Genomic DNA, 17,489 nt, shown 5'->3' with positions numbered 1-17,489 from the left:
GGATTTTTTTAAAGAAAAAGTTTAACAGTTTATTTTAAGGTCTCGTCTTTCCATCCACATAGGCCTTCGGCCCATGTGTAGAACACATCCAGGAAAGCAAGGGGTGAGCTTGTCCAGTACAACGGTGAACTGTAAAAAATAAAATTTAGTGGCAACAACTAAGCTCCGAACCCATGACAACTAAATAAATAAAATAAACTCTGCCATGGATTTGAAGCCTGTCACACTACAGACTGAGCCAAAGACTGACAATACAGCTATAGCTTATAAAGCATATAATTTATCTTAAATACATTAATCCCTTAAATACTTAAATTATTAATAATATCAAAGTTTTCTCACATAACACTGAGCATGCCTGAAGGTGTCAAAATGGCCTTTTTTCTGGGTAACGGTTTTTAAATTTTAGGTTTTTTAGCACCCCTACAAAACTCTAATCCATTGGTCCGATTGCATAATGGTTCGCGAACTCATTCAAATAAACATAAGTTGACTTGTTTGTACCAAATTCTTTAAAAGTGTATGATTTTTACTCCGAGGTATTCCATTAACTACTGATACAGAGTGTTTTGAAACTTTCTCCCGAAACTCCATGGTCATGTTCCTTAGGTCAAAACAAACAAAAATAAACGGTATCAGCAGTAACACATACTTTCTCCCATTAGCTCGTCAACAACCTGTACAGTATCATAAGTAACCTAAAATATATTATAGGGAAAATCACAAAAGATGTAATAACTTTGAACCGTAATTTTTACAGCAATGGTGGGTTGCACTTTATTGTATAGAATTATAAGGACCATACCATACAAATTTTATTAATTAAATGGCTTTTTTTCAAAAATCAAATCTTTTGTTATTTTATGGGGTTTTTATGGTAAAATAACAATGTTAAAATAACCTTTTAACCCTAATTTTACAGCAATGGGAGTTATACCATTTTATTTGGAATTTAAAGGGCTATAACCTACTAAATTTCTATCAAAATCGGCCATTTCCGAGAAAATTATATTTTTTTGTTTTTTTTTATGAAAAAATCACCATTAAAAATTAAAATTTCAAAAAAATTAAAAAAAAACACCTGGAGATACGATGGATTTCATCAAAATCGTACCATAGGCGTGGTCTGTAGCTCTGTACACACACACACACACAGACATCACTTTGAAAACCACTAATGGATACAAAAAGGATGCAAATTTAATTCTCTTAACAATAATGTACAATTGTATAGGGTCATAGCACAAATAACGGAGAAAAATAAAATTTTTTGAAGTTAAAACGTTCAAACAAAAAAATTTAGCAAATTAAATAAGTTAGCAGGTATTACCATTAAAAAATGAAATTTTCTCGTTATTTGTGTTATGGTATTTTATCACCACTGGGGTAAGGACGGGTGTGAGACAAGGAGACAGTCTCTCGCCATTGCTCTTTAATCTAGCTCTGGAAGGAGCATTAAAAGAAATAAGAGATAGAAATCTAGGTATAAGTATTGGAACTAAAATAGGAGCACTAGCATTTGCAGATGATGTTGTGTTAGTATTGGAAGACAGAGATGCACTGATGGAGATAACACATATTTTTATAGACAAAACTCGATCAATAGGATTAGAAATAAACGATGAAAAGACTAAGTTGGTATATTTTGGCCGGGGAAACAATGGTAGAGAAACTTTTGAAGTGTTAAACCATAAATTCAAACAAGTTGAAGAGTTCAAATACCTGGGTTCAATAGTAAATTCAAAAAGTAATGAAATAATAGAAATTCAAAATAGAATAAATTTGGCAAATAGAATCATGTATGTATTAAACAATATTTTTAATTAAAATTACTGTCACATAAAATAAAATTAGATTATACGAGACTATTATAATACCAATCTTGCTTTATGGAGCAGAGACATGGATTATGGACAAACAAACAGAAAAGAAGTTTATTACATTTGAAAACAGAGTTTTGAGAAAAATAGTTTGGAACTGTTAGAGAGGGATAAGGATGGAGAATTAGGCACAACCAAGAAATTAGGGACATGTACGATTCCCCAGACATAGTAGGAGAAGCAAAGAGAAGAAGACCAAAGTGGGCTGGCCATGTATTGAGGAGGAAAGATATATATATGAGAGGCAGACTAATAAAAGAAGTTTGGAGACAAGACCCAGCAGGAAGAAGACCCCAAGGAAGACTTAAGAATTGATGGAAGGACCAGGTGGAGAAAGATTTGCAAAGATTGAGAGCAGGGAAAGAAAATTCAGAGAACAGGGAGAGATGGGGAGGCAACTTGTTGGCAAGGTCAAATACCACCTAGGGTATCCATGACCATGGGAGTAAGTAAGTATTTACTGTTATGACCCTATAAAAAAAAAATTGTACATTTCTGTAAAGTGAATTAAATTTCCACCCGTTTTGCTACTTGTAACTTTTTAATAAATTCTATGGTTTTTTAGTTATTTATATTTGAAAAATAAAAACGGCCACCATTTTGAAATTATGCAAAGTAGAAAAACTTGATGCTTTGCAAAAAGATAGGCACTATTAGTCATCATACACGTACCCAGTTTGAAGTTGGCACCTCAAGTGGTTCCAAAGTTATGGGAAGTTATGTAAAAAATAAATACACACTGACAGACGGAAAACGAGGCAAGATAGGGCATATGTTTATATGATATTTTTCGTTTGTTTTGACCTAAGGCACATGACCCTGGGGTTTCGGGAGAGAGTTTCGAAACACCCTGTATCAATTCTTTGTTTGAAGTTCATTGTTGGTGATGGTGAGTTAAACCTTTGAACAACACCCTGTATCAGCAGTTAGCACAATACTTCGGAGTAAAAATCATACGCTTTTTTTAATGAATTTTGGTACATACAAGTCAACCGATGTTTATTTGAATGAGTTCGCGAACAAGTATGCCCAAAGGTTTGGAGTTTTGTAGGGGTGCTAAAAAACCTAAATATTAAAAACCGTTACCCAGAAAAAAAGCCATTTTGACACCGTCAGGCATGCTCAGCCCACAGAGTTTCGAAACACCCTGTATATTCAGGGTTGGATAAAAGTATGGACATTGGACACCCCCTATCAACTTTTTAATAAGTTAAAACAAGGAAAACCAGACTGCACGCATCTATATCGAAGTATTAAATGTTTCTAGTGTTGAAAAAATATCTGATGGTTCCAACGATATCGAAACATATGCACAAATAGCAGCCCAAAATAAGACTAGGCCTACCAATCAAGATACCCAGGCTCTGGGTAGGCCTAGGCCTAACCCCCGTGGCAAGTTAGATAAACTTAGCGAAAAAGAGAAGAGGTTATCTGTTAATCATAGTAAGATAACTGTCGTGGGTTCTAAGCCTAGTGTGGAGAATTCCAATTTGATTTCGGCTCAGAAGAAGGAGTGGGTGTTTGTATCTCGATTGTCACTACAATGCAAACCCGAGGACATTAAGGAACATTTAGAACAGGTGGGCGTTAATACTAGTAACGTGATTTGTGAAGATGTTAGGACTAAATTCCCTGGCTACAAGTCCTATAAGGTAGGAGTCAACCCGGAAGACGTAGACAATATTATAAAGCCGGAACTGTGGCCTGAAGGTGTACTTGTGTGTGAGTACACATCACCTAGACCTAAACCTAGACCGTTCTACAATGATAGGAAGAGTTTTTTATGGAATGCGAGACCGCAACGCAAAAAGAACTAACACCTCCTAAAGTCTATATGGAACTAGGCCTAGGCCTACCTACCTCAACATCACTACATTGTAAGTCAAATGTCGTAGGCCTACAGCGTAAAGGATCCTGTGTACTTAAATGTTTATTCTTAAATGTTCAAGGATTACAAGGCAAGCTAAATATGTTAGAAATGGAAAGTACTGAAAACGAGTATAGTATTATCTGCTTAAATGAACATTGGCTCGTTGAAGAAGAAGTGGAGTTCCTTAACCTAGACGGCTTCAGAAGTGCAGCGTTTTTCTGTCGGAAGAATTTCATTAGGGGTGGTACTGGTATCTTTGTATCCAGCCTGATAAGTTTTGAGAATTTAAAACTGGATTGGCTCTGTGTTGAAAAGAATTTTGAGTGTTCTGGTGTATTTATCAAGGCTTTTAATTTGGCTATTGTATCGGTGTACCATTCACCATCTGGAGACAGCAACATCTTTCTCACTAATTTGGAACTGTTATTAATATTCTTAGATCGTTTCAAGAGTAATATAATAATTGGTGGTGACTTCAATGCCAAATTTGATGTAAATAATAAACTACAAAGCGTGAAGCAGCTTGTCTACACTCTGGAACAATTTAACTGTCATTACATTAACAGAGCGCCAACTAGGTTCAACGCCTGTCTCGACAACATCTTTACCAACATCTCGGAAGAGTTATATTCTTCTAAAGTGGTCTACCCTGATATGTCTGACCATGATGGGCTGGAGCTTACAGTGGAGTTGGTCCAATCTTCTACTCGACCAGAAATACCTACAGTTGTCAATAGAGACGTCTCTTTGAAGCGTTTACAAGAATTTAAATCCAATTTACTACAAATTGACTGGCTGCCTCTGTTAAACTTTGGCAATTTACCTGCTGAGGACTTATTTAATGTTTTTTTCTACACTCTTCTGGATGTTTTTTACATAAGTTGCCCGGAGAAAATCGTAAGAAAGAAGAACAAAACTTCGAGTGGTGCAGGAAAATCTTGGTACACACAGGACTTGAAAAAAATGAAAGAAAGGACTATGGCATATCGTACAATACTTCAAGCTTCTCCTAGCGAGGCGGCACTTAAGGCATACAATTGCAGTCGGAAGATCTACAAATCGGCAGTCAACCAGGCAAAACTAAATGCAAACGACAGATCCATCGAGTCCTCTTCCAACAAAAGCCGAACAGCTTGGAACATCATCAAGAAGAGCACAACCAACAATGTTCCGGATGTCGAGGTGGGAATTTCTCCTGAGGAGTTTAACAACTTCTTTATCAGCTCAGTAGAGGAAGCCAGAAGTACCACCGATCAGCCTGATGTGTCTTCAGAGAATCTGCTTCGTAGGTCCGGTCGTTGTGAAGCTCACCTTGAATGGAAATATGTGTCCAGTGAGGAGGTTATAAGTGAAGTGCGGGCCATGAAAGCTTCAAAAAGTAAAGATGTGTTCGGCCTATCGGGTTACATAATCCGGTATATTCTGAGTGCAATATTGCTTCCTTTGGTGTTGTGTATCAATGCGATTTTTAGGGAGGGAGTTTTCCCAGAAGTGCTGAAAATAGCACGAGTGGTTCCTATTCACAAAAAGGGTTGCAAAAGTGATGTCAAGAATTATCGACCAGTGTCATTAGTGCCTATTTTAGGTAAATTAATTGAACGGATTGTAAAGCACCAGGTATGTACACACTTTGATAGATTTAAGCTTTTTTCTGCATGTCAGTTTGGTTTTCTGAGTGGAAGGTCAACTACGGATGCCATTGATTGCTTTGTTTCTGGGATTTTGGAAGCTTTTGAGGGAAGGAGTCTTGCTCAGGTGACTGCGTGTGATTTGAGCAAGGCTTTTGATTGTGTCGATCATGGTCTCTTGCTGTGTAAATTGGAGCACTATGGCATCCGTGGTTGTCCTCTCCAATTTTTTAAGTCTTATTTAAGTGGTCGTTCACAGTTTGTTGATGCAAAGGGTGTGCATTCCAGGTGCATTGAAGTTAAAACTGGGGTTCCCCAAGGCTCGGTCTTTGGTCCCCTACTCTTTTTGATTTCTGTCAATGATTTACCACTTAGTATTGAGGGTTATCAAACCACAATGTTTGCAGATGATACAACGTTCCTAACTGTTCACCCTGATCTCAATAGATTAAAGTTATCTGTAGAACATACAATGAAACAAGCTGGGGATTGGTTTAGTGCCAATAAACTCCTTCTTAATGTAGACAAGACACAACACCTAGTTTGCCATACTAAAAACAAAGATTTGGGCTCAGGTGTAATTTGTAAAGAGGTTAGGCCCATAAAAGTCCTGGGTGTGTTGATTGACAGCAGCCTTTCTTGGTCAGCTCACATTGATTTAGTATGTTCAAAACTGTCAAGAGTTATTTATTTAGTGAATAGGTTAAAAACTGTTGTTTCTGAGAAATATATCCGAGTAGCCTATTTTGCATTTTTTCAGTCAGTGTTAAGCTATGGTCTGATTCTCTGGGGTAATGGTAGTAATATAAGTGATGTTTTGTTACTTCAGAAAAAGGCACTTAGAATAGTAACCAAATCAGCTCTCAAAGCCCATTGTAGACCTTTGTTTATAAAAACTAGGATATTGACTGTCATTAACCTGTACATATATGTGTGTTTACTTGATGTTAAATTAAAATTAGGAGACTTGGCTGTTAGAAAAGATTTCCATTCTCATTACACTAGATCTAACTCTCTACTTGAAATTCCGTCCCATAGACTAAGTAAATGTGCCAGTAACCATTCAATCATGAGCTTAAAGTTATTCAATGTATTGCACTCTGAGTCAAGAGCGTTGCCTGAGTTGGTTTTTAAAGATAGGCTATACAACTGGCTTGTTGAACATCCTTTTAATGTGATTAAAGAGTTTTTTGATGTAAAAGTTGTTAAGTTTTGATGTTTAATAGTTTATTTAGTATATTCTCCACCCAGCCTACAGCCTTCTTTTTACTTATTAAACTTTTAAATTTTTACCTGTTATTGTCTGTGATATTAGCTTATTAATCTAGTCTGACTGGGTTACTGTGTAACCCTATTTTACCATAATATGTGACTATGTCTATTGCAAGATTGTATTGCTTAAGGACAATAAAGGATTTCTGATTTCTGATTTCTGATTATATGGCATAAAAGTGCACTTACATGTTGGTATCCCAATTTTGTCCGAAAACCCAAAATGGGTTACTTTGGGGGCAGCTGAAAATATTTAAATTTATATCCCCATCAAGTGACACCTAATTTTTTTTTTTTTTTTTGGAGGAGGTAAAAATGGATTTACGCGCACTGAGATGCTCAATGACCTCTCAGTAGTGCCGGACTCCCGCGGGCTCAATGTCCCCGGACTACCAGCTAAAAAAACCCTCTCATCTCCTAGGACACTAGCCTGTAACTGTTTAGCACATTATTTTGGGCTAGGCCTTTTAAACTACGCCACTGGAGCTTTCCTTCTTATTTCCTCAGAAAACTAAGGCCGATCAAGATTGACCTTCTTATTCCGAAGTATGGCCTCGATGAACTGCTTTACACAGTTCCAGGTTCCCTCCCCCTAGAGCATAGCTCCAACAATGTTGTCGGGAGTAATGTCGACGCCGATCTCAGATATCAGGGAGGCTCGGTGGACATGCCACCTGTTGTAAAAAAAGAAAGTGTGGTCATCCAAGTATGCAATGCCGGGACAGTACGGACAGTCCGGACTGACGGCCTTCCCCATACTGTGCAAAAAGGCCCGGAAGTATCCGTGACCCGACAAAACCTGGGTCACGAAATGCCCAACCTCACCATGCCCCCATTCCACTCATGGTCTGATGCTAGGAATGAGCCTGGCGGTCCAACATCCCCAAGACTCATTCGCGCAGCAAGCAGTAAAAACTGCAGGCGCGTTATTCTCTGGCAGCAGTCTTTCTGTCTACTTCAGATCTCCTGCGGTGGATCGCCTATCGCTCACTCGTGAGATGGAAGATGGGGATGAAACTGGCAATCACCATGACTGCAGGCTCGGAGACCGTGGGGTAGGCGGAAGGAACTCGCAAGGCCCCTCGACGCTGAAGGCGGGAGAGCCTGTCATAGAAGACACACCTCTCCAGCACACGGGCCCAGACCTCAGCGCCTTACAAGAGTACTGATTGGACAGCAGACATCCCCCCCCCCCAGATGTTCCTTAGCGGCTTTGTCAACAGTTGGCTTAATTTGCTCTCCGAAAGAAATTTTGTTGTTAATCATAACACCAAGGTATTTGGCATACGGCTTGGTCTCCAGTTGGGCATATCCTACTTGCTCAGGAAGGACGGTGGGAATTCTCTTCTTGGTTAGGACCCCAATCTCTGGGTTTCTTTGACGGCCAGCGACAAGTGTGGTCCTGCAACCACTCGTTGACACGGAGCATCACTACACCAAGTTTAAGCTCTGCTTCTTCGATGCTTCTGCCTGCAACCAGAGCAGCGACGTCATCGGCATTGCCAACAATGCGGGTCTCGTCTGGCATTTTGAGTCTCAGCAGACTGTCGTAAGACGTATTCCAGAGATCAGGTCCAAGGATCGATCCCTGTGCAGACCTAGTAGTTATAGAGATCCGGCGCTGACCTTCGGTGGTGTCAAAAAGCAAGACACGGTCTGAAAAATAGGACTCGATCATTCAAAGGATGTAAGGAGGAACGCGCAATGTATGCTCAAGCGCTCGTAGCATATCGCTCCACCTGGCGATGAAAGAAGAGCGACGAGGAGAACCAATTGGCACGACTAGTGACTGTGGTTCTCTGCAATGCCTCAAATACCTCTTGAATGGCGTCAATGGTCGAGTGACCGGAATGAAAACCGTGCTATTGCAGGAAAAATCACCCGCAGAGACGATAGCCTTGGTGAGCCTGACACAAATTAACTTCTCCATCACTTTGCCGATGTAGGGACACCTCATTTTAAAGGCCATTAGTTAAAAAAAAAACATTGGTAAAAAACTAGAGGTCTCTATCTCAACCCGTTACAGAATGAAGACCATTTTTATTTTTCATCAGCCTGAAACCCCACGTAAAATATACATGAATATTCATATCCCCTCTTGACGTTTGTAGGGGTTGTGCCAGGGAAACTTAACTCAGTGCAGGACCCCAAATGGGGTATTTTGGGGGCAATTCAAAAAATTAAATATAAAGCCCCATCAAGTGACACCTCATTTTGAATTCCATTAGTTTAAAAGAATATCGGCAAAAACTAGAGGCCCCTTTCTCAATCCAATACAAAATGTCGGCAGTTTTTAGTTTTCCTCAATCTCAGAGAAACCCACTTAAAAATAAACATTAATATACTCAATTAACATTTTATCGTGTTCTAACCAGGAAAGCTTATCATAAGGAAAAGAGTGTACTTTTTAGTAGGTAGGTATCACAGTTTCCCCTGGGAACCAAAAATGAAGTAAATTGGGGCAGCTCAAAAATGTTAAATGTAATGCCTAAAAAATAAAAACACCTGCCATTATCCATTGGGTTGAGAGTGAGATTTTGTTTTGAACTAATGGCCTTCAAAATGAGGTCACTTGATGGGAGCTTATATTTGAATATTTTGAGCTGCCCCCAAATAACTCATCTTGGATTTTTGGACAAAATTGGGATACCATCAATAGAGTGCGCTTTTATGCCATATAGAGGTGTGCAGAGTTTGGTTTTTCCTTGGTTAACCCATAAAAAGGTTAATGGGCGTTGTCCACTCTTTTGCCCAACCCTTTATATACATACACACGATACGGTTATATGAATTCCTGTAGATATATGAATTTGAACGCATGGTGTTTTTTGGCCTTTGGGGACATCAAAACGAAAAAGTAAAGAGATCCCAGGTCTAGGTTTTACCGTGAGAACTAGGTAATAGCTTATTCCCTATAAGGGAAGTTCACTAAAGGAGACTTTTGACATTCCAGTTTGAGTAATACACCAATAGATCCGAGTTGTGTAAATCTAGTATGTACAGTGACAAGATTAATGTGGGCTGTAAACCTGATGATAAATATATGCATTGTGACAGCAGGATTGTGTGTCCTTGTGGAATCTTTTGTCTAAGTAATTTTATGAATTTATCAAGGATGCAACTAAATGTATTTTAACCCACAACCCCCAAAGAAATGTTATTAGTTTGAAAATTCTATTTGACATCTAATGAAGCTACCTACCAGTACACAAATTAGAATTAGTAAGTTTTTGTCAACATAAAAGACATGTTTGATAGGAAGAAGTAAAGTGTAGCAGCACTTGTTCAACAAGTGCCTCAGGGAGTTGTAATTGATGTTAAAACAGCTTTAGTACCTGTCCTGGTTCAACTCAGCAACGTAGACATCGAAGACTCGGTCCAACAAGGAGATGTTGGTGGAGTCTGCAGCCTTGTTCAGCCCCACCAGCCGCTGTTGACAGCTGTTGATTACAGGTAACAGACGACGCTCTATATTGCCTGTCACAGCTATCCTCTCTAGAACTTCCTCCTGCTTACAGAAGCAAAATATTCGCTTAATTTACTTCTGTGTAGCTGGATCTGGATGCTACTTGGTCTTATCACTGTGAACTGTCTCTACTATGATTGCTATATCTTACTTTCCCTCAAGTTTATCAAGTTGTTATTGAACTGGTCCTTCCAGTTTTTTTTTTTTTTTTTTTACCAGTTTACAGTAACACTAAAATGTAGATTAAAATATGGAATCCCACTTCATAATTATTAAAGCGCACTAAAATGATCCCTTACATAGACAATAGACTAACAACTTTATCAGAAATTTCTTTAAGAAATACATAAGCGTCAAAATACATAGAATAGAAGCAAAATACTATCACGGAAAATGTTTACATACAATTACAATGTTTGCTGTGATTGTAAGATACACTTACAGACGCTGTCTAACCACGGGCGATGTTCGACATTGCAGCAATTGTGATGTAAAAACTAGGAAAAAGTTCTTGATACATAGTTTAAGTCTTGAAATTTATTAATGATAAAATAATTCATAGTGGGGGGACCAATGTTCACAATAGACTTGATATCGCATATCGAATTTTGGAAAAATTATGCTTGGATTTGAGATTTTAGACATCACAGTAAACAAAGAAAATCCCAAATACAGACATTGGACACTCAATTCGACAAACAAGTTGAGTTAGAAGAAAAAACTAACCATTCTTTTTACCTAGCATGAGAAGAAAATGGTTGGATTTTAAATCAGTACTTACCGTAAAATAATACTGATTAACCAAGTCGTTTTTGCCTTTGAATTGGAGTAAATCTTTTTGAATTTGGTGAAAATCAAATATCATATTTAAGTCTCTCAGAACTACTTCTTTCTGGGTGTTGAACAACGCATCGCACTGCTGTAGAGAATTGCCTTCTTCGTCATCACTAAAATAAAAAAGGCACATCAGTAAAATATTTAGTCAAACTAAAAAAAAAAGCTATACAAAAGCATTATACTTACTCTAATATCACACCTTATATCTGTACACACTGAACATCCAACATTCGCAATATTTATCAGAAATCTAGCAAGAAGTTTCAACAATAATTCTCATAGCTCATAGCTCTCATTCATCAACAACCAACATGTTAACAAAATGATTTCTAGTATCTAACACATCGGCTATGCCTTTAGGAAAGATCACAGCACTACATGGGTCTGAGGCTTTACAACAGTGTACCCGCTTATTTTAAGGACATCATGATATTGAAAAGTTGACGAAAGACTTCAAAACAGGCAAAAAAAAACGAATATTATACAATAGAAGAGTATCTAAATGACCATTTTTGAAAAGCGCCCATTTTAAATTTAATTTTAGTTTTAATATTGTTAACCAAGAATTGAGAATGTCATCCGTTTCACCAGTTTTGCTGGAAATGTTAAATGTTTTATGACAATAAAGTGATATTTAGCGAATTTCCTATATAGGGAATATAGCGAATTTCCCATATAGGGCATAAGCTATTATCGTAAGTCTCATGGCAAGACCTGGGCCCGGGACCGATTTATTTTTTGATTTTGATGTCCCCGGAGGCCAAAAACACTATTCCTTCAAATATATATAGGCTATATATAAGTCCGTGAACGTCATAACTTGAATCGTTTTTGTCCGTTTTTGATGAAATTTTTATTGAAGGTGTAGGGCAGGATTAACTTCAATGAGTTCGCGATCCAGCATGATCGGCCTAGGGGATGGGGATAGGGGTCATGGGGTAAAAATTGGTTTTTCTCATTTTTTACCCTCAAAACAAAAAATACCAATTTCTCTTGGTACCATTTTTTAGCATTAATAAACAAATAATTTAGTATATTTAAGCATTTATTACTGTTATTAGTCACGGGAAAAATTAAAGAAATCAGAAATTTAAAATTACCATGATACTTGACAAATAAACAAACGCTTATTTTATACTAAGATATTCTACTAAAAATCCCACTTTTTTACTATAGAATAATTAATTATTAAAACTCATTTTAAGTAACTCAATCAAAACTATTTATTTACAAAACAAAACAATAATGTAAACAAACCAAATAGCAGGGATGATTCATAACTTTATAACTCAGCTGATAACAATAATCCTACATTTCTCCCCACCCAATTTAGGCTGAGTTTCCGAAAGTATGTACATCATCATTTTCAGGTTCCATTTGCATTTTCCATTGGGGTGGATCAGTTGCACCTTCTCTTGCTCTCAGCTGGTCAGCGTGTTTTCTCTTTATTTCTCCCCCAACTAAAACTGTGTATGATAGCTCTCCTGTCCTTTCTTGTACAGTTCCTGGTCTCCAGCCCTTCTTCGTTTCATTTTGAACCCACACTTCTTGTTTGACAGAAAACTCATTTTGTTTAGATTTAAGTCGTGGTAGTACTTCTGTCGCCACACTTGATTTTCTATTCTCTCTCTGCTATTACACCTCCACCTATCCAAAGCTGTTGGTAATCTTCTACCATAGAAAAGGACTGATGGTGGTTGTCCTGTGGTCTTTTGTGGGGTGTTTCGATAAGCAAGCAACACTTGTAAAAGTGCAAGTGATGAACTGAGACCTTCTTGTTTGCAAGCACTGTATCTACTCTTGAAGGTTCTGATAATCCTCTCTACTAAACCATTGGTTTTTGGATGATACGGCGCCGATGTGACATGACATATGTTATTGTTCTTACAAAAAGTCTTAAACTCATGGGACGTGAAGGGGGTGCCATTATCGGATACAATTTTTTTAGGAACGCCGTATCTCGAAAACCAAGTTCTTAATCTATTTACAAGAGCAGCAGTTGTCGTACGGTCCATTACTTCGATCTCGACCCATTTTGAGTAAGCATTGATTCCTACTAACCAGAATCGGTTGTTAAATGGGCCTGCGAAGTCAAGATGAATTCACTCCCAAGGATCACTTGGCACGTTCCAAGGATATAGAGGTACTTCTGTGTCAAATGAGCGGTTACTCTGGCATGGGTGGCATCTAGGGACATACAACTCAACATCCTTATTCAGATTAGGCCACCAAACATAATACCTTGATAGGGACCTCATAGCCTCTATTCCAGGATGTCCTTTGTGGAGTTCTTTCAATACACTTTCTCTCAAAATCTGTGGCACCACAATTCTTCCTAATCGCATGATTATACCGTTTTCTAATGTCAGCTCTTCTCTCTTATTCCAATATGGTTTCATAGATGATGGTAAGTTTTCTGTATCTTTTGGCCAACCATGTTCCAGGTAGTCTATAAGTTTCTTCATATTTGGGTCAAATTAGATTTCATTGAAAATCCAATCAGGCAAATGGAAATTCGCTTAGTTTTCATTTCAGGTTTGCTGCGGCGGGGCGTATTATGGGGTAAGAAAAGGGTTTTCTCGTTTTTGCCCTCAAAACATGAAATTTCTCACTCTAGACCATTTTGAAAAGCTTAAAAAACAAATAGTATATTGAAGTGTTTTTGTATAGTTATTAATTACAGATAAAATTCAAAAAATTTTTAATTTAAAATTCCTATGTTATTCTTATGAAGGACTAGCAGAGTACCCGTCCTTCGTACGGGGTTAGCAAATACATATAAATGCAACTATACTCGATTTTTGCATTTGCAATGTGAGAAGACACAGTTTGAGAAAATTTGCTCCCTCAAATTTACGGTATGCTATAGTATTACACACCTACCATAGCCATAATGTTCTACTACTTCACCTACACAATAGAAAAAGATAGATTATTAAAAATTAGCAAAATGTAACACAAATTATTCATGAAATTAAAAACATAAACATAACTGTAAACAATCCTACTATGCAGTTCTCATTGCGTATCACTTTTTTTTTGCTGAAAAAAATAATAGTGCCCTGTTGGTAAATCTTATAAATTTTTAATGCTTTTGCATATCATAGAACCAACTCTTTTAGTTGAAACAGCTGGCTAAATTCTTTAATTCCCTTTAAATATGAATATTCATAAGGTTAACATGTCGAACAGCAGAGCCACTGGGGTGGAGCCCGAAAGGATTTTTGAGATAAGAATATGCCTATATGTTAATTGGGAATGTGAGCTATCATCACGCCAAATTTCAGCCCAATCCGACCTGTATTTTTCGCGTTTACTTGTCACAAACATACATACATCCATACATCCATACATACAAACTTTCTCATTTATAATATTAGTAGGATAAGTAAATTATTGTGTAGTTTGCTTATTTACGTATATATTTTGTTTAGTGATGGGCGGATCCAAGAAAATGTCGGTACTGGATCCGGATCCGGATCTTGAAAAATTCGGATCCGGATACACACTCTCATAAGGGCGGGTTAAAAAAAAAACTTTATTAACAGAATGCCAATTTAAATCATACTGTTTAAAATGAAATTGGTAATGTTTAAAGGTTAATATATCTTATATATAGAGTAATCTCCAGTTGAGCCTATAATACCTCATTTTTTGGGGACACTAACAATTTTCAAAATCATAAAATGCACTAAGTTTGCACGACCACCAAAAGAGTATCTGTGTATATTTTACTATAGTTCGATCTTGAGTATGCTATATCGTGGTTTTTGCATGCAGCATCCAATTTATTTATGCCTGGATCACCTCTTCCTTTATCTCTTCCTTAAATTCGTTGCAGGTCCACAGTACTGATAGCCGGGTATGTGAAGTTCTACAAGTAAAATACCCCGTGTCTGTGTACAAGAAGTCTATACTGTGTTCTAACTTAAAAAAATATTAGATGGGGGAGTCTTGACTTTTTATTCACCCTGTATGTACACAGATAATCTTCTTGTACACAGACACAGGGTATTTTAAAGTGATGGTCAAAACCCGAAACTTCGAGATTTTTTAAAAATATTTTTAATCTCAAAGCATCGGGTGGGAATGAAATACTAACGGGATATTTTCGAGACGAGATTATAGGCCGTTAGCTAATCATCCAGGTACAAAACTATAAACTAGAGGTGTGCAGATATCCGAAAAATTGGGTTGGATTCAGTTCGGATAGATACATGCCCTTGCCATATAAGTTATTTGCATCAAGAGACAAACACTGAGTCATGGCCTTCCCATATAAGTTATTTGCATCAAGAGACAAACACTCAGGGAAAAAACGGTCTTGTACATAGATACAGACAGCTTTTTGTTAGTAAAAAAATCGGGGTTGTACAGTGATACAGACAGCTTTGTGTCAGTAAAAAAATTGGGGTTGTACAGTGATACAGACAGCTTTGTGTTAGTAAAAAATCGGGATTGTACAGTGATACGGACTGCTTTGTGTTAGTTAAAAAATCGGGGTTGTACAGTGATACAGACAGCTTTGTGTTAGTAAACAAATCGGGGTTGTACAGTGATACAGACAGCTTTGTGTTAGTAAAATAATCGGGGTTGTACAGTAATACAGAAAGCTTTGTGTTAGTAAACAAATCGGGGTTGTACAGTGATACAGACAGCATTGTGTTAGTAAACAAATCGGGGAAAATCGGGGTCGTACAGTGATACAGACTGCTTTGTGTTAGTAAACAAATCGGGGGAAAATCGGGGTTGTACAGTGATACAGACTGCTTTGTGTTAATAAACAAATTGGGGTTGTACAGTGATACAGACTGCTTTGTGTTAGTAAACAAATTGGGGTTGTACAGTGATACAGACTGTTTTGTGTTAGTAAACAAATCGGGGTTGTACAGTGATACAGACTGCATTGTGTTAGTAAACAAATCGGGGGAAAATCGGTATCTTACATGGATACAGACAGCTTTGTGTTAGTAAACAAATCGGGGGGAAATCGGGGTTGTACAGTGATACAGACTGCTTTGTGTTAATAAAAAAATCGGGGTTGTACAGTGATACTGTTCAACCTCTATGGTTATTTAATTATTATTTAACCGTATGTTTTTACTTACTTTCTTTAATAATATTGTCTTGTATTTGTGTCTTGATTAAAAACAGTTTAGTTTCTTTTGATCTTTTAATTTTTATCTAAATAAGAAAAAAACATGGCACAGTCGAATGAAGAACCCGTATCCCTGAACATCAAGCCTCCTGAAGCCTTTTCCTTCAATCCTCACGACTGGAAGACATGGAAGACTCGCTTTGAGAGGTATTATTCCCTTAGCAATTTAGCTCTACATTCTGGTAAGCATCAGATTGACATGCTTATATACTGTATGGGGGAAAAGGGAGAGGATATACTTAACTCATTCAGGTTAAATGACAATGACAAATCTAATTACAAAGTTGTTCTAAAGAAGTTTGACGATCATTTCCTTCCAAAAAAGAACCTAATTTTTGAACGGGCTAGGTTTCTAAAACTTAAACAGGGTTCCATGCCTATTGAGAACTTTATCACAGACCTTCACAATCATGCAAAAAACTGTGATTGGGGTCAGATTGAAGAGGAGATGATTCTGATGGTTTTGATAATTGGAATGCAGGACGAATCACTAAGTGATCGTCTTCAACTTGAACCCGAATTAAAACTTAACACAGCTATTAACACTATCCGTAGATCTGAAGAACTAACAAGACAGAAACAAACACTAAACTTGGCTGACATAGCATTAATAAACAAAAACACTCAACATTTAAGTAAATCAAACATTTCTCCTGATAAATCAAACAATAATCAATACTTTAAGCCAATTAATGTCAATAAAAGCCTGTCCAATGTTGAAAAGAGATGTTTTTGGTGTGGCTCGACAGTTTTACACAAAAGATTCAATTGTCCAGCTAAACAATACAAATGTGGGTTTTGTAAAAAAGTCGGTCATTTCCCAAATGTTTGCAAATCAAACAAAGTCAGTCAAATTGAATATGATGATTCTCCCCTTGAAAACCCCACTGAAAATGTTTGCTCTCAGTACATAGACCCTCAAATTGGCTCTGTTGACAAAACCGTACGTGATGATCCTTGGTCTGTAGTGTTAAATATGAACGACAGTGATGATGTTCTTTTCAAAATTGATACAGGCGCAGACGTAACGATTTTGCCTTCTGACATTAAATTGAACAAGAAAATCAAACTTTTTTTTTAAAGAGGTTGGCGGCCTCTTTTAATCTTGCATTTGCCTGTCCACATAGACTAAGCGCCCGTGCGTGGATCGTTTACAGCAAAGCAAGGAGTGAGCCGGTACAGTACAAAGGTGAACTGTACTGATAAAATGTATGGCAGTGACCAGGATCCGAACCCATGACACTACTGCCTTGGGCCCGAAGTCCGCGACGCTACCGACTGAGCCACCGACTCACTAAATGCCACTGAAAACTGAGTCCCACATCCAAAACATTTAGTGGTGCAAATGGGCAAGCTTTGTCAATTTTGGGAACTGCTA

The 17,489-nt window shown here is 37.5% G+C and overlaps 1 protein-coding gene across 1 annotated transcript in view; it reads right to left on the bottom strand.

Annotated features, from left to right (window-relative positions):
- LOC128994481 (E3 ubiquitin-protein ligase listerin) overlaps positions 1-17,489 on the bottom strand; it is a 243,802-nt gene that overhangs the window by 97,589 nt on the left and 128,724 nt on the right. The window contains exons 18-19 of the mRNA XM_054419068.1: positions 10,898-11,063; positions 9,986-10,158 (exon numbers count right to left, since the gene is read on the bottom strand). Of these exons, the coding sequence (XP_054275043.1) occupies positions 9,986-10,158; positions 10,898-11,063 (339 nt within the window). The remainder of the gene's footprint in view (positions 1-9,985; positions 10,159-10,897; positions 11,064-17,489) is intronic.

Source organism: Macrosteles quadrilineatus, unplaced genomic scaffold (assembly GCF_028750875.1).
Source record: "Macrosteles quadrilineatus isolate MER2022 unplaced genomic scaffold, UCM_ALF_1.0 Scaffold_1__1_contigs__length_201487025, whole genome shotgun sequence".
In the NCBI taxonomy this organism is placed as follows: domain Eukaryota; kingdom Metazoa; phylum Arthropoda; class Insecta; order Hemiptera; family Cicadellidae; genus Macrosteles; species Macrosteles quadrilineatus.
Note: the sequence above shows the minus strand (reverse complement) of the source record. Positions and strands in the feature narration are given on the sequence as shown.